Source organism: Mytilus galloprovincialis, chromosome 9 (genome assembly GCF_965363235.1).
Source record: "Mytilus galloprovincialis chromosome 9, xbMytGall1.hap1.1, whole genome shotgun sequence".
Classification (NCBI taxonomy): Eukaryota; Metazoa; Mollusca; class Bivalvia; order Mytilida; family Mytilidae; genus Mytilus; species Mytilus galloprovincialis.
The window spans coordinates 14,983,131-15,001,607 of record NC_134846.1 but is presented as its reverse complement, the minus strand read 5'-3'; the positions used below and the strand labels follow the sequence as shown (position 1 = coordinate 15,001,607).

At 31.6% G+C, this 18,477-nt stretch overlaps 1 protein-coding gene across 2 annotated transcripts in view; it reads right to left on the bottom strand.

Moving 5' to 3' along the window:
* Positions 1–410: 410 nt before the first annotated feature.
* Positions 411–18,477, bottom strand: part of LOC143044494 (cell division cycle and apoptosis regulator protein 1-like) — a 42,414-nt gene continuing 24,347 nt past the window's right edge. For both annotated transcript variants that reach the window (XM_076216547.1, XM_076216548.1), the window contains 14 exons: positions 17,865–18,090; positions 17,004–17,284; positions 14,658–14,874; positions 13,811–13,888; positions 12,895–13,029; positions 9,872–9,946; positions 8,318–8,509; positions 7,278–7,469; positions 6,098–6,175; positions 3,090–3,168; positions 2,692–2,843; positions 2,213–2,357; positions 1,596–1,805; positions 411–884 (listed from right to left, as the gene is read on the bottom strand). In XM_076216547.1, the coding sequence (XP_076072662.1) occupies positions 595–884; positions 1,596–1,805; positions 2,213–2,357; positions 2,692–2,843; positions 3,090–3,168; positions 6,098–6,175; positions 7,278–7,469; positions 8,318–8,509; positions 9,872–9,946; positions 12,895–13,029; positions 13,811–13,888; positions 14,658–14,874; positions 17,004–17,284; positions 17,865–18,090 (2,350 nt within the window). In that variant the 3' untranslated portion in view covers positions 411–594. The remainder of the gene's footprint in view (positions 885–1,595; positions 1,806–2,212; positions 2,358–2,691; positions 2,844–3,089; positions 3,169–6,097; positions 6,176–7,277; positions 7,470–8,317; positions 8,510–9,871; positions 9,947–12,894; positions 13,030–13,810; positions 13,889–14,657; positions 14,875–17,003; positions 17,285–17,864; positions 18,091–18,477) is intronic.

Below are 18,477 nucleotides of genomic sequence, written 5' to 3'. Positions count from 1 at the left end.
GTTTCCAGATTATAGATTTCAGACAACAACTAACCCAGTGGTTTTACTAGAGAACATTGGTTTCCAGATTATAGATTTCAGACAACAACTAACCCAGCGGTTTTACTAGAGAACATTGGTTTCCAGATTATAGATTTCAGACAACAACTAACCCAGTGGTTTTACTAGAGAACATTGGTTTCCAGATAATAGATTTCAGACAACAACTAACCCAGTGGTTTTACTAGAGAACATTGGTTTCCAGATAATAGATTTCAGACAACACAAACCCACAATGAGAAATTATATTTTTATTTATTTTTTCATTCACAATGACTGCACATGCAACAAATCAATTTGAAGATTTATAATACGTGAAATGTCTGATTAAGTCATATCATCATGATTTACATAAAATTTCTTGTGTTTCATTTATATTTGTGTGTATTCAAGACCATTGCTTTTTCCTCATGGCAATCTCACATTTAATTGCATGTATTTTAGCATCAATTAGTGTTATCTAAGCATCAAATAATGTACAAGTAACACCCCAACAAAAACATAACAGTCTCCTTCAACAATAATCAACAATGATATACAAATCATACAACATATTCAATCCCCATTTTCTACTTTTTCTTTTTTAACCACAACTTTTTCTTCTTCCTTTTTCAGTATGTCTTCTTTCTTTATATCTTTCTCGTCCAACGCTGCGGATACAGTGTCCAGCATGGTAGTTAGATGATCTTTAGACAACATCAGAGCCGATATGTACTTCTTGCTCGCTGACTCTGAGAAGTTGGTTAGCTTTTCCTGATTGCATAATTTTTGTTTTACTTGTTTGAGTTCCTCCTTCAATTTTTGACCTGATTCTTCTTTTGTTTCTAAATTTGTCTTGATTGCATCTGAAAAGCAAAACAAAGTGATATTCCCAGTAATCTGATTAAATAAATCAGATAATAAATTTTAGTAGGTTTTTCTATATGAATAGGATTTTGAATAAATAAGCATATGGTTTAATTGACTTTTAAATAACTGATATTCACTTCAGCCTTAGTGATTATAGTTTTTTCAAAGGTCAATAAAACCACACATTTACCTCAATAAAAGACAGGAATTGAATAAAATCCATTTACAGCAGCATTATAGGAAAAAGAATGAACATGCTCAAAAGTCTCATCTGTCTTTACCGATCATGATTGAATTTTATGCTGAATGTCTTTAAGATGAAGATTTTACAACTGGTATCCCACAACATTTAAATCATTAGTAATTTGTGCAAGTGAGGTAATGTCAAATAAACCCTGCCAGACGAAACTGTACGATTTAAAATCATTCCCTTTTACAAATTAAGTCAACCTAATGTAATAGTATATGAGAAACAAACATTACAAAGACAAACTTCTGGCTAATCACCGATCCATGAAATGAGGTCAAGATAAAGGGAACCCTGCATACCTTTCAATGATGCTACATACCTAATGAAGTGACCATTTGTTTTTTTATATTTGTGGGGCTTTTTGACAAATAAGTTAATATGTATTGATCCAATCAGAACCTTAGTGAAAACCCTGAAATATATTTGATTTAAATTTAATAGTATAAAGGAACTTTACCTCTGTCTTTTGATAATTTCTGCATTTCCTTTTCCATGTCCAGCCTTGTTTTCTCACTTTTCTCTAATCTGTCTAACAAACTCTCTATGTCTAAGACTGATCCTTTATAGTTGATCATTCCTGTCAGTACTTCATCCTCCCCCTTGTTTTGTGTTCTGTTACTACTACCCGACTTGGAATCTTTGTAATCAGGATCATATTCTGCATTGCCTGAAAAATTGGTAAGACATTTTTTTTTTATTTTCTGCTTTTCTGGATATCTTGTCAATGTTGTAAAACTTAGTAATTATAGAATGAATGCTAAATTATTTAGCATGTTTAGTGGATATACAATTTTCCTTAAGCATAACTCAAAGTGTCATGTCTCGAAGTAGATTTGCAAAATTTTGATACATCTTTCAAAGATTTAGATTAACAATGCTAATTTGAAATTTGCCAACTTAAGTATAAGGTCTGCAATAAATGAGGAATCCTCTGCCACCAGAAACGCATTTTGTTTCCATTTCTTGCAATGTTTACATTAAATGAACTTTAAATTATTTTGACCCAAGCCAAATTCTCCAAGTGCAAATCTAAACTTCTACAATATTGTAACTTTCATCTTTCTTGTTTGATACCTAATGCTAGCATTTCTGTATCTATGATTTTGATTTCTTTAGACTCCTCCTCCTTGTCGACCACCTGACCAGGAAGAGGTTTATCTGTCAACTTCCTGTAGTGTATGGAATCTCGTGATACAGATTTCTGGGCTAATTTCTTCACCTGTTGGTTATAATAACACATAACATTATGTCATATTTTTTTGCTATTCTAAATAACTTTTCAATATTCAACTATTATCTTATAAGTTATATGGTTTGCTACTGACCCCTACGGATCCATTGAGGATTAATAGTAAAATGCATACGGGGTGAGGCTTTCGCCTTTTATTCAAGCTATCAGTTTGTGGTTAGATGTCTTTTCTAATTCTATTGTGTTATTGAGGTGCTGTATCCATAACATAAACTGTACATCTACTTTTATTCGTATTATAAAATAACAAGGTGTATGAAAAAGACATTTTTTCAGTTTTATGGACTTAAGATTTGATGCATACCTGAGCTCTAGATAACTGTAGACCTATAGTGTGAATGATCTCCTCTACATCTTTGTCAATCAGGTAACCAGTATGGTTCTGATCAAAGTAAGTAAAGGATAACAGCAGGGCAGGGAACCTTGTGAAATATTTCTTTTTATCTTTCTTCTTTTCTGCAAAAATAGATATTACATTTTGATCATTAAAATTCAATTTACTGTAAAAAAATATATGATATAGATTTCTTAAAAAAATAAATAATTTAAAACAATTTTTTGTGGTGAAACCATGGATCTTTTTTCATGATAGAATTTGGATTTATATTAGTTACTGGGACCTAACTTTTTGGTTTAAATTTGAAAGTGTTCAATTACAAATCTTACATAATGTTTTATGTTAGATACAAACTTTGACCTTACTTTTATCATCTGATTCTTCTTCATCTTCCTCTTTCTTCTCCTCACTTTTATCATCAGCCTCCTTTTTGACCACATAAGCCTAAAAATAAAGTTATGATGAAAAAAAAAATTGATCTGTATAATTGATTGATTACTAACAAGAGGCTGTCACAACGACAGCAAACTGGATTTATTAACATTTATTTGTATCCTGCCAATATCACAAGAACCATAACTGATGAACGGTGAAAGTGAAAATCGTCAATACTAAATTTGACCTCCATTTTGTCATCAGTATCAACATATTAAAATTTGAAAAGCTTAGGTTGATTGGTTCATGAGTAAATCCACGGACACGACTGAAAAAGCCATTTATCAATCTTTCAAGAACCATAACTCCTGAACGGTAAAAGTCAAAATCGTCTTTATTAAACTTGACCTCCATTTTGTCATCAGTAACAACATATTAAAATTTTGGAAGCTTTGGTTGAACAGTTCATGCGTAAATGCACGGACACAACTGGAAATGCCATTTTTCAATCTTTCAAGAACCATAACTCCTGAACGGTAAATGTCAAAATCGTCAATATCAAATTTGACCTCCATTTTGTCATCAGTATCAACATATTAAAATTTGAAAAGCTTAGATTGAATGGTTCATGAGTAAATGCAGCAACGTGAATGGAAACGCCATTTTACGATCTTTCAAGAACCATAACTCCTGCACGGTAAAAGTCAAAATCGTCATTATTGAACTTGACTTCCATTTTGTCATCAGTAACAACATATTAAAATTTGAAAAGCTTTGGTTGAACAGTTCATGAGTAAATGCACAGACACGACTGAAAAAGCCATTTTTCAATCTTTCAAGAACCATAACTCCTGAACGGTAAAAGTCAAAATCGTCATTATTGAACTTGACCTCCATTTTGTCATCAGTAACAACATATTAAAATTTGGGAAGCTTTGGTTGAACAGTTCATGCGTAAATGCACGGACATGACTGGAAATGCCATTTTTCAATCTTTCAAGAACCATAACTCCTGAACGGTAAATGTCAAAATCGTCATTCTTTAACTTGACCTTCATTTTGTTGTCTGTAACAATATATTAAAATTTGAAAAGCTTTGGTTGAACGGTTCATGAGTTAATACACAGACAACATTTGGTTGCCGCCCGACCAGCCGCCCGCCCTACATCCCCAAACAAGAGGCTGTCACAACGACAGCAAACCGGATTTATTAACATTTATTTGTGTCCTGGCAATATCACAAGAACCATTACTGATGAATGGTGAAAGTGAAAATCGTCAATATCAAATTTGACCTCCATTTTGTCATCAGTATCAACATATTAAAATTTGAAAAGCTTAGATTGAATGGTTCATGAGTAAATGCAGCAACGTGAATGGAAACGCCTAATACGATCTTTCAAGAACCATAACTCCTGAACGGTAAAAGTCAAAATCGTCATTATTTAACTTGACCTCTATTTTGTCATCAGTAACAATATATTAAAATTTAAAAAGCTTTGGTTGAATGGTTCATGAGAAAATGCACGGACCTGACGGGAAACACCATTTTTCAATCTTTCAAGAACCATATCTCCTGAACGGTAAAAGTCAAAATCGTCATTATTGAACTTGACCTCCATTTTGTCATAAGTAACAGCATATTAAAATTTCGGAAGCTTTGATAGAACAGTTCATGCATAAATGCACGGACACGATTGGAAACTCCATTTTTCAATCTTTCAAGAACCATAACTCCTGAACGGTAAAAGTCAAAATCGTCATTAAACTTGACCTCCATTCTGTCATCAGTAATAACATATTAAAATTTGGGAAGCTTTGGTAGAACAGTTCATGCGTAAGTGCACGGACACGACTGGAAACTCCATTTTTCAATCTTTCAAGAACCATAACTCCTGAACGGTAAAAGTCAAAATCGCCATTATTAAACTTGACCTTTATTCAGTTGTCAGTAATAACATATTAAAATTTTAAAAGCTTTGGTTGAACGGTTCATGAGTTAATGCACGGACAACATTTGATTGCCGCCCGCCTGCCCGCCCGCCGTACATCCCCAAATCAATAACCGACCAAAATCCGGTTAAAAATCAAAGTTTTTTTTAAAGCAAAATCATCAATTCAATGTAATTTTTAAAATCTGAACCTTTTGTCCAAGTATATAGTTGACACATCAAAGAACTAAGTTCAAACAGTGCAATAATATGTACAAACACAACCGCCTATGGGTGCTCATATAATTCAGGTGTTCAAATTTCTTGCTATGACAGATATTGCCAGATGTCTATTATAATTTGTAAACTAATATTTAATTTATTTGTGAAGATTCTTTTCTTCATTTATATCCATAGTAATGATCTGGTATTTAAATTTTTAACAGCATGATCAATGTTAAATAAAATTGATAAACTAATATTGCAATAAAAAAAGAATTACCGGTTTTTATATATCATTGGCTCCTAAAAGGGATTTCTTTCTCTTAAATCAGACAATAAATCTATTTCAATGTTATTTCATGCTCAGAAGGAACATTTAGTTGATCACATGAAATGTTGTATAGAGGGTAATTTTCGTCGGGTGTAAATTGTCGCTTATTATGGCAGATAAAACAAAATCACCAAAATAAATTCCACCAATTTAAAAGGGCACATGCAAAGCTATAGATAAAAGTTTTAAATCCGCAAATATAATAATCCCCCACCTTATACAATGAAATTCACCCACAAAAATAACCCACTAGTCGGTACTAAGAAATTCTTATTGTATCATAGGCTCATTACTCGTATAGCTGTCCTTCATCTTGACAATAGTTGAAAAGTCTTCAATGATGAACCCTAAAGCTCACAATAAACTGCAGGATAAAAATATCACTATAAATTATTTAATCTGTACTAGAAGAACCAAAAAAGACCAAATCAATCTAAATATGAAACTGTGGTATATAAAACTAATTATTCACAATTGAATGTGTATGTGACTAGAAGAGACAGGAGTATTATACCTTTCTATCGTTCTTTTCACCATCTTTCTTACTATCTTTTGTTTCTTCATCCTTCTTTCTTTTCTTAGGCGTTGGCTCCTATCAAAATATAATAAATGAACAAAAATTTGTAATGCTTTCATAATTTTATTCAACAACAATTTTAAAGGGTAAACAAAGACCAATGAATTCTTGTATCAGTAAATGAAATAAACAATGAAGCATATTCTTGCATTGTCAAAGTTATTGTGCTTGTGATAAAAAAACATTTATCATTTTCCTTAATAAAACAAGAATGTGTCCAAAGTACACGGATGCCCCAGTCCCACTATCATTTTCCATGTTCAATGGACCGTGAAATTGGATAAAAAATATAATTAGGCATTAAAATTAGAAAGATAATATCATAGGGAACATTTGTACTAAGTTTCAAGTTGATTGGACTTCAACTTCATCAAAAACTACCTTGACCAAAAACTTTAACCTGAAACATGCACTTTCATTTTCTATGTTCAGTGGACCGTGAAATTGGGGTCAAAAGTTTAATTTGGCTTTAAAATTAGAAAGATCATATCATAAGGAACATGTGTACTAAGTTTCAAGTTGATTGGACTTCAACTTCATCAAAAACTACCTTGACCAAAAACTTTAACCTGAAGCGGGACAGACGGACGAACGAACGAACGGACGCACAGACCAGAAAACATAATGCCCCTCTACTATCGTAGGTGGGGCATAAAAAAGGTTTAATTCAAATTTGGCAACCTCATTTATTACCAAGCAATACTTGCGCTTTGAGTTACACATGTAGAGAATTTTAATAACAATAAACATGTAAAGACTTTTCGATATTGTCAATTCTTTATTCTTCATGTATAATATAAACATAGCTAAGTAAAATGTATAAATATTATTTTTTTCAAACCTCTTAAATCACAAATGAAAATGGAATAAGTTGAAGCAATGAATAGATATCGACATTATGCAAATAAATATCAATACATCTGTCATCCTTTTACGAATTGGCAAAACGTCTACAGAAAGTCTGAAACTATTTGAACTGACTAGTTATAACATCAATACAAAACAGACCAAAATTTTATCTTTTTTTTATATTTAAATGTCCCAAAATCAAGTAAAGTATTATATACATGTATATGAACCGTAAACAATTTTAGCTTCAAACTCAACAATAACTTACTTTAGTTGATTTTTCATCTGATTTTTTATCTTTTTCCTTTTCCTTGTCTTTATCCTTGTCTTTCTCTTTTTCCTTCTCTTTGTCTTTTTTCTCTTCCTCTTTCTTTTCTGGGGCTCGTACCAAAGATTTGTAGATTTCAAAGCCAAAATCTCTCATTAACATTTCATTGAACAGTTCAGCAAACAACGACACCTGTCAATCAAAATGGTTTTGATATTACAGCTGTTTTCCTAATCCTTGCAATTTAAAGTTCTGGTTTACTTGCTTCCTTTGTTTACATTAAATTTTTATCAAGCAATGAAATTAAGATTGACATCTGCAAACAATATAAGTAGGCAGAGTTAAACCTGTATACAGGTAAATTTCATTATTTGATAAATCAAAATAATGTATACAAATTTACCTCTGCCTTTTCATATTGACTCAGATGTCAGTCTTAATTACAATACTTGACCAAACATTAAAACAAACAAAGCAAACATTTTTTTAAAAGAGCATAAGACTTGTCAGTGGTGATAAGACAGCAAAATGAAATTGAAGAGCATTTAAATAAAAATTGTGAAAAGTTGTTCCACATAAGTGCATTGTTAAATTTATATTCCTACATCAATTATAGATTTGCTCTCATTTTCACTCCAAAATCTGCAAATGGTGGCCACTGTATTTCTTTATCTTGGTTATCAGATGAAACTTGATCAGGGAATGACGTTAAAATGGTTCAGATCCAAATTTAACAAAAAGATAGATGATATTTAAGAGAAGATGTCATTTAACAAAACTTTAAAATACATCTACAATGTTTAGTCATTATATTATAGAGAAAGAATAAAACTCACTTTGGTAGTTAACTTACCCATTTATATGCAAATTACTATATACCTGAGTTTAAGATTTTTTAAACAGACTTTTGTTTTTTAGGAATTGTAGTGACATGAGTTTTAGAGAACAATACTTAAAAAAAAAGAATCAATCGTTTATACTGGTAAATATACAAGACTGAAGATGGCCTTGAAGTGACGCCATAGAACATGAAATCTAACCTCAAATGAGTGTTCCTTGTTATCCTCGGGTCTGTAGTCCAGTAAGACACTGAGAGACATGACAGCACAATCAAACTTTCCTGACTTAGCCAGGGGATTGGGATGCACCAATATAGCAGGGTTCTCTGGTAAAGCATACTTCCTTTCTAATGATACTTTCTCTCTTTCATCTTTCTTTTTCTTTTCTTCTTCCTAAAAAGAATAAAATTGTTAAAAAAATAATAACTTATGGCATTAATTACTCATAGTAAAATTGAATTGAAAATAAGAGAAACAAATTCAATTCTATGCTCTAGAGATGCATTTTTTTTGTCTTCATCACTTAATGTTACTAACTATGGCATTGAAAAGTAAGTTAATGGAATTTTGCAATGCATTTGTAACCAGTTTCTGTCTTTAAGGTAGATCATAGGTAAATGTTTTTTGAGACAGAATTTTCTTATAATTTGACAAAATGAAGATTTTATTATGCTTTTTTCAAATATATAATAAAAAGTATGGGTCACCATTCTATTTTTCACTACGAGTCGTTGAAAATTGCTTAAATTTGGTTAGTTTGTTCATAAAAAAACACATAAGAGTGCATAAAAAAAAATTCTATGAGATAGAATTTTGAAATAAATTGTGAGAAGATAGGTTTTATAATATGTTATAAGAAATTAAAAAGAAAACATGGTGTCACCGAACTTGTTTTCTTGCCACAAGTAAAAAAAAAAAATTTCCCTACTAGCCCAGTATAAATTTTGTACTAAAAGAGTTATCTCCCCTTAAATGGCTCATTTGAAAAAAATGATTTTAAAAACCACAAAAGGTTGATATTTGTTAAAATATCATGAATAATACAATAAATTAACAAGTTTTCTTTATATAAATAAACAGTCTAACCATAAAATTGCAAATCTGTTTCCAAATTTGCTGATTTGGGCAATTAACTAGACCAATTTTGTACTGTGATTGTACAATACAAGATGGTGGTATACCAAAAATCTTCCTTAAGCCTTATTGTTGACAACTGTATGTATGATACAACAAGAATGTGTCCATAGTACACAGATGCTCCACTCGCACTATCATCTTCTGTGTTTAATGGACCGTGAAATTGGAATAAATCCTCTAATTTGGCATTTAAATTAGAATGACCATATCATAGGGAACATGTATACTAAGTAAATTACTAAGTTTCAAGTTGATTGGACTTCAACTTCATCAAAAACTACCTTGACCAAAAACGTTAACCTGAAATTTGCACTATCATTTTCTATGTTCAGTGAACTGTGAAATTTTTACTGTGGTAAAAACTCTAAATTAAAAATTGACCAAAAACTTTAACCTGAAGCTGGACAGACGGACGGATGAATGAACAGACAGATGAACAAACAGACAGACAAACGGATACATAGACCAGAAAACAAAATGCTCCTCTACTATCGTAGGTGGGCATAAAATTTTGCAACCATAATAATACTGTGTTTTTTCATACTTTTGCTGAATCCCTAAGTCAATCAGGTTAACAAGCTATAAATGTGACAAAACCATGAACAATTAAATGCATACCTCTTTCTTTTTTTCTTCTGTTTTTTCCTCTTCTAAATTCTTCAGTACTTCTTCTTCCATAGGAATTGAAGTTTCCTGCAGAAGAAATAAATAACATGTACTTGAATTCATTTATAGAGGTTTTTATGAGTGGGGACCTTAGCAATCAGTATTGCAAATTGTCATCTACACTATCAAGTATTCAAAATTATTTCTTTAAAATTGAGAATGGAAATGGGGAATGTGTCAAAGAGACAACAACCCGACCATAGAACAGACAACAGCAGAAGGTCACTAACAGGAATTTAATGCAGCGAGAAATTCCAGAACCCGGAGGCGTCCTTCAGCTGGCCCCTAAACAAATATATATACTAGTTCAATGATAATTAATGCCACACTTAACTCCAAACTGTACACAAGAAACTTAAATTATAATAATACAAGACTAACAAAGGCCAGAGGCTCCTGACTTGGGACAGGCGCAAAAATGCGGCGGGGTTAAACATGTTGATGAGATCTCAACCCTCAGCCTATACCTCTAGCCAATGTAGAAAAGTAAACGCATAACAATACGCACATTAAAATTCAGTTCAAGAGGAGTCCAAGTCTGATGTCAGAAGATGTAACCAAAGAAAAATAAACACAAGAGTGCACACGCTGAAATGTCTCGCCTTCTATACTAATCATTGATATTATGTTGATAGTCCTAAGTATAAAGCTAAGCTTTATAACAATTGTCACATAAACTTAACATTAACCAAGATAACTAAACATAGACCAATGAACCTTGAAAATGAGGTCAAGGTCAGATGAACCATGCCAGGCAGACATGTATAACTAACAATGCTTCTATACAACATATATAGTTGACCGATTACTTATAGTTTAAGAAAAATAGAACAAAACACAAAAACTTAACACTATGCAATGAACCGTGAAAATGAGGTCACGGTCAATTAAAACCTGTGCGAGTAACATAAAGATCATAAAAAATATTTCCATACACCAAATACAGTTGACCTATGGCATATAGTATTAGATAAAAAGACTAAAACTCAAAAACTTAACTTTGACCACTGAACCATGAAAATGAGGTCAAGGTCACATGACATCTGCCCGTTAGACATGTACACCTTACAATTGTTCAATACAACAAATATAGTAGACCTATTGCATATAGTATGAGAAAAACAGACCAAAACACAAAAATTTAACTTTGACCACTGAACCATGAAAATGAGGTCAAAGTCACATGACATCTGCCCGATAGACATGTACACCCTACAATCGTTCCATACAACAAATATAGGAGACCTATTGCATATAGTATGAGAAAAACAGACCAAAACGCAAAAATTTAACTATAACCACTGAACCATGAAAATGAGGTCAAGGTCAGATGACACCTGCCAGTTGGAGATGTACACCTTACAGTCCTTCCATACACTGAATATACTAGCCCTATTGCTTATAGTATCTGAGATATGGACTTGACCACCAAAACTTAACCTTGTTCACTGATCCATGAAATGAGGTCGAGGTCAAGTGAAAACTGTCTGACAGACATGAGGACCTTGCAAGGTACGCACATATCAAATATAGTTATCCTATTACTTATAATAAGAGAGAATTCAACATTACAAAAAATTTGAACTTTTTTTTCAAGTGGTCACTGAACCATGAAAATGAGGTCAAGGACATTGGACATGTGACTGACGGAAACTTCGTAACATGAGGCATCTATATACAAAGTATGAAGCATCCAGGTCTTCCACCTTCTAAAATATAAAGCTTTTAAGAAGTTAGCTAACACCGCCGCCGCCGCCGCCGCCGCCAGATCACTATCCCTATGTCGAGCTTTCTGCAACAAAAGTTGCAGGCTCGACAAAAATGACAATAATACATAAATAACATCAGACTACTAGCAGTTAACTGACATGCCAGCTCCAGACTTCAATTAAACTGATTGAAAGATTATGTCTTCATCATATGCATATCAGGCACAATCCTTCGTGTTAGGGGTTTAGTATCATACCATCATAACATATATGAGAAGAACATCACCTATGTCATGTCAAGAACTGGTTTTTAAATAAGTGTATTTAGTTCTGATGCAAAGACCCTACAAGTGAATCAATATTAAGGCCAAAATATGCAATCTTTAATGACCTGACAACAGTATTGTAACTATATCCCTTCTTAATAAGTCTATTAAAAGGTTTTGTTAGCTTCTGAGGTGAATACTGACATTTTGTGCTATATAAAGAATATTTCCATAAAAAAATGGATGTGAAATACCTGAATGTATAAGAAGTCTGCATGTTGAGCTATATTTACGAATGATGTCCTTATACTGATGACAAAATTTAGTAAATGTTTCCACCAGTTTGTGATATCGAAAACCCTGGTGTAATAATTTTTCAGTAATACATAAATTTCTCTCGTTATAATCTAAAACACTGTTACATACACGAGCGAATCGTACAAGTTGAGATATATAAACACTGTAAGATAGTGACAAAGGAACGTCACCATCTAAAAATGGATAATTAACGATAGGAAATGAAAAATTATCTCTTTTATCATAAATTGTAGTATTAAGCTTTCTGTTAGTGATATAGATATCAAGATCAAGGAAAGGGTAATGAAATTAAAAACCAGCAAAATTTTCTTTAATAAATGAAAGTAAAATTTGAAAAAAACAAGTGAAACTGCAAGCTACTCCTCATTTTGATGAACAGGAAGTTGTTGAGTGATCATGATGAATCTGAAAACCCATTAAAGGGTATAGCTGACTTAATAAATAAACCCTGAAACTAAATTTGAGAAATCTTAAGGGTGCAGTTCCTGAGAAAGATGGGAAGAAAAATATTCATGGGACAGTATAATCCCACTAAACTAGGGTATAAATAGTTAACTTTCTTCTTTAAATATTTCTTCCTTATCAGTCGATAAGATAAATTTTGAAAAAAAGACATGATCATCCAATTTACTTGCCACCATGCCATGTATTTTCGTGTAGTTTTCATATTTATCATTCTTACTTCTTTCACTTGATCTTCACTTTCTTCTTTCTCCTGTTCCATCTTCAGTGACTTAGTCAGTCTAGCAATCAGCTGTGACTTCAATCCTTTGTTACTCAATGTCCGAGCCTCTAATTCTCGTCGTAAATCTATAATCTGTAACAGATAAAATTGAGAATGGAAATGGGGAATGTGTCAGAGACAGCGACCTGATCAGATCAAGTACTTCTGATATTTTTTTATTCTTTATTTATAACTCAAAGCGTACATTAAATACATATATCACAAATCTACTTTTATATTTTTTCACTTTCAACATTTTTATTAGTTTTTAATTTCCCATGTTCTTAATTGAACAATCCTAACACCAACTAAAGTTTACAAAATTAGCAACATTGAAAAATGCATAGTTAGTAATATGTCTTACAAATTAGCAAACGATAATGATTACGACAGAGGAGAAAATGGAAGGTCACTTTTTTTGGTTAACTAGAAGATTACAATGAACTAAATATCTTTCAAATATCATTCCTCATATATTCAGAAAACAATAACTAATCTATCCAATAGCAAGGGAAAAATAATTTTGTCTTGCATATTTCCTCTTGCCTTTAAATTTTTTCTTAATTAGGAAAAACCAAAAAATCAAAGTGCTTGTGAAGGGTAAAGATTGTTTCATTTTGAATGGGAGACTAAAATTTAAACACTGGATTGTTTTAAGCATTGAAAAAAATCTATCATAACATTTATGTGTCACAATATAAACTGTCTTGTGTCGCAATATAAATTTTTGTAAAAGATATCTCTATGTGATTTATCTTTTTCAAAAAAGTGGGAAATCCTGGCTTTGTCCGTAAATACTTTAATTGATAAGTAAGAAAGATATAATATATCTTGAAGCCTTTTAAAAGTGAAAAGAGTGTACAGCCAGACATACCTTCATAGCCTTGGGATCTAGCTGTGAGAAGTGGGTAGGATCTCTGACTTCAATGTTTTCTGTGTCTTCATCTTCTTCCTTAAGAAATAACACATGAGATAATCAGAACAGAATTTTCACAGATTTAAATTTTCCGATAAGTTCAATAACTTATTGTTTGTTTATGTAATATGCCAACATGATGTTAACTTGTGCCTCTCCAAGTTCCATTTTCAGAGATACTTTTTTATCTGTTTTAAGAATAATGTCAATTAGTTTATAAAAAAGAATAGCAAAAAAAAGAGAGAGATGATTGCTGAATATAAAATCTCAAAGCAGTTATAGGCAAAGATGTAACAATTAATCAAAAACTTTTTTTTTAAAGTGACATAAGTCTTTAAATTTAAACGCAGAAAAATTTACAGTATTTTTTTATCTCAATATTGCAAAAAGTGTTCATGACTTATTTTCTTGTGTCATATTCTTCTGTCCCTGTTGAATATATATATATTTCAGAAATGACAATTTGCTCTAAATCAAAAGCTCGTCTGTCTTTTATGTAGCTTGAGTTTATTCTAAAATTATGTTAAAAGGATAAACTGTTGCAGTCAAAACATAAAAAGTCATAAACTCTTTTTTCAATAAATTGAAAGTAAAAATGTTTAACTTAAATTATAATGATAACGTTTACTGTGTAACCTGCAGCTATATGATTAATGAAAAAAAAAGGCTACATCAACAACCCTGTCTTCTGCTTATTTTTTCAGGGTCTCTGTGATGATCTAATCTTAGTTGAATAACCTTTACATAAAGGTCTTCAACAAATTAACACCTAGATAAAAAGAAACCAAAAGTATAAAGTCTGTGCCTGTGAGCTTGTGTCTTTAGGGCCATCAGAAATGGCGGCTATCTTTTTCTGCAGTTGTTTTTTGTAGGCTGTCTGTAGCGATGCCCACTCAAGGCGGGATGGACTACAACTCCATACATCTGGGAAGAAAATGACCGTAGTCTCAACTCTGGTTGGCAGGTGCTTGCCTTTATGGATCTCTTCTGGTCGTAAGTACCGCACCTCAGCAAATCTGTACCTGTATGGGAAGGGTTAGGAAAACAAATAACTTTAGTATTTGTATACACTACATTATGTATATACTTAGTCATTCCAATTAAAAATGAAATACTTAGGATTTTTTTTCTTTTGGTGGAAGACGATTTCAGGATTTACTTTAAAAGCAAATTTAGTTGAAAAACTAAAAAATACATATTAATTTCATTCACATCACTTAACGTACAATTCTATTTTAATATAGGTTAGGTCAAAGAGTTTGAACAGGTATCAATCTAACTAAAATACAGATCCTTTGTATAAGCTTTCCTTACATGGATCTGAAAACACTTTATTTTATTTTCTGTTTTGGTAATTATTACATCAACCAATAAAATTTCAGCATTCATGTTTTTGAAGATGTGTACTATTCCCACAAACCAGAGGATCCTGAAAGGTCGTTATAAACAGAAAGTAGAATAGAGCATGATTGGATCCTTGTAAGCAAAGCTTTTACCCAGGATCTGTATTTTAAACAGATTGAACAGAATCTTCAATTTAAAAAGAAGAATGCCATTATAATTTGTGTCAACCATTTAGAAGAACTATAATAATGATTACCAATCATCGAAAGTATAGTGGATTCATTTATTAATTGTAGAAAAATATTTAGTGGATAGAAATAAAATTCTTTTTTAAGGATATTTGATTTTGTGAATATGTACAATACTGTGTTAACAAAAATCAATGAAAATTGGTATTCCAAAAAAATAATGAATCCATAGTAAATTTTAAAACTGAATGACTATTTTAGTCTAACATGGTTGTGTACAATAATATCATTTTAGTGAATTTCTTCTACATCTAGGTATTATCAAATTCAGTACTATTGAGAGTAGTTTGTAATTAATTTGACCTGTCAGTTTATATTTAAAGCATTCAGCAACTACTATTTACTGTCTACATGTATGCTCACCAATAAATACTGAATTGCAAAACAAATAACTGAGCAGTTGTGGATTGATTGGTTGAAAAAACTCACTGTATTTTACAACTTTTTAGAAACTGTACACCAAATTCTTTTACAAATTTACTTCCAATTATTCAAGAAATCACATTAAAAAATTGGAGTGAACAGCTCAATTTTCAAAGTTAAGGAGACAGATTAATATAAGCAAGTGTTGCTCGTTTCTGAATCCTTATTGTGAATGTGTTTATAATTATACTTGTATTTTTCATAATAAAATATTGTGTACACTAATATTCAAAGTAAAGGTTTATGATTGTTCATGTAATAAGGCAGACATGACTGCAATTTTTAAAAGTTTTCAGATCTACATGTATTTGTTTAGCTTAATCATGTTAATATAACTAAAAGTTTGTGTACATTAGTTTTGACAACACTTTGACATTTCATCATGTTCATGCAAAAATGCAGAAAGATTATTGTTGCTGTTAAAAATGTTTCTAAATATGTTATGTTATTATCTTCAATGTAAGGCATTTAAATGTTTATGTTAAATAATAAAACTGGCTGATCTATTAGGCTTAAAGAAAAAAAGGCTTTGTTTTCCATCTTGACTTATTAAAATCATTGTGGGAATAAAAAGAACACACTGATTGTACTAATTTGAATAAATGTGATTTCTTATTTCAAAAAATACCTGAAATTAATGTAAGGTTTATCCTTAACTTCTAAACTCTTGATTTTTGAGAGAAATACACACAAGCACACATAAAGATACACACACAGATACACACACTAAAGTTACATATGCACACATATACACACTTCATACACACATATCAACAAACAACTGCAGATGAGCTATATATGTTTAAAGCAATCCCTGCAATTGGTCATTTCAATTCAACTTTTATCAAGAGCTATCTATGATAATGGTTTGTGGTAAATAAATATTTTTCAGCTGGAATTGCTAGATTCTGGATATATATTTGCCCACACAATATCTGTTTCAAAACATGACAATTTGAAAATGCCGGTAACTTCAGATAAAATTAAAAAAGAAAAGCTCTTTGAAAAAAAATGCGAACATGGGTTCTGGTAACTAAAAAGAAGAAACAATTATTGCTACAGAAAAATGTCTAAAAAAATCTACTTTTGGAGGCTGATAAGGTATCTATTTCAACTATAACTATTTAGCTACTAACCACTGGGTACAAGCTGACAAGTCGATACCAGTCAAAGCTTTTGTCGTACGGATAGCAGTTTTGATGAGAACTTTTGGGTCTTCGTCTGGATTCAAACCATCCTGTGATGGGGACCAAGCACCCCCTATTGCCATGGTTTCATTTTTGCCTTTGACACCAACTAAGAAATGGATAAGTCTTGTAGGATGTACAAAATTCTCCTGAACATCAGCAGCATCTTCTGACAGTGAACACGATTTGTGGTATAAATCCTCTAACTCGGGACAAGATAGAAGCATAACCTGAAATAATTGAAGCACTTGTTGTATTGAATTTACCAAAATCCTGCTCATTACATCAAATAAGGTCAGCATGTTCAGTGCAACTGCACATATTGATACAAATAAATGTGTGTGAGCCAACATGGCCAAGGCTCCGTGTTGAAGATACTACTTTTACCTATAATGGTTTACTTTTAAATTGTGATTTGGATGGAGAGTTGTCACATTAGCACTCATACCACATCTTATATCTATGTATCAGTTCTAGCGTATGCGACATAAAATGGAAATATTGAAAACAGGCATTGATGTCCTAGAAAAATGTAGAATAAGATCAACAAAAGCTAATCATTGAATTAAACCTTATTCATTATAACTGAGAAAACGGTAAAAGTCTTATTGCAAATATATGAGAAACACAGTTGCAATACTAGTATCATTCATAACAAATATATATATATATATTGGAAAATAAAGAAAAGATTTCATTTTCTAAAGGCAGGTGTGTGAAAAACATAAAAATAATTAAATAATGGACTGTTAAATATTTTCTTATATTTTAATTCTTGGATATATACGTAATTTATAATGATCCACTAACCTTAGCATTAAAACTATGATCAGCATCTGGTGGATCCAGTAAAGCATCTGAAGTATTGATAGACTCTACATCTTTGTGAAGGACATGGAACTCACAGTTACGTCCTAACTGGAATGGCCTCGTCAATGGAAAAGCATCCATCCAGGTAAAGTTGGCTTTGAAGAAATCACTAGGAACATACATACTGCTGTACCTAGACTTCAATGTCACCACATTAGCTGCTTGTCTACAATTAGAAAAACATATAATTGATATTTGTGTGTAATCATAAAATATTTCATACATATTTCATTATTATATTAAAAAAAACAACATATCATACATATTTCATTATTATATAAAAAAAAAAACCATATCATACATAATTCATTATTATATTAAAAATAAAAAGCTGCGCCATGAGCGCATGATACGCCTGACGTCTTGCGTGGAAGTTTTATGCAATAATCATAAATAGTTTCGGAGAAAGTTTTAAGCAATAACCATATATTGTTTTTGAGACACGGCGGGACATGTGAAACCCCCAACCCTGTTTTTTTTTAACAAAAAACTAAATATCACTAAAATAAAATTTTGAATCAAAACCAAAAAGTATACAGATCTTTAGATTAAT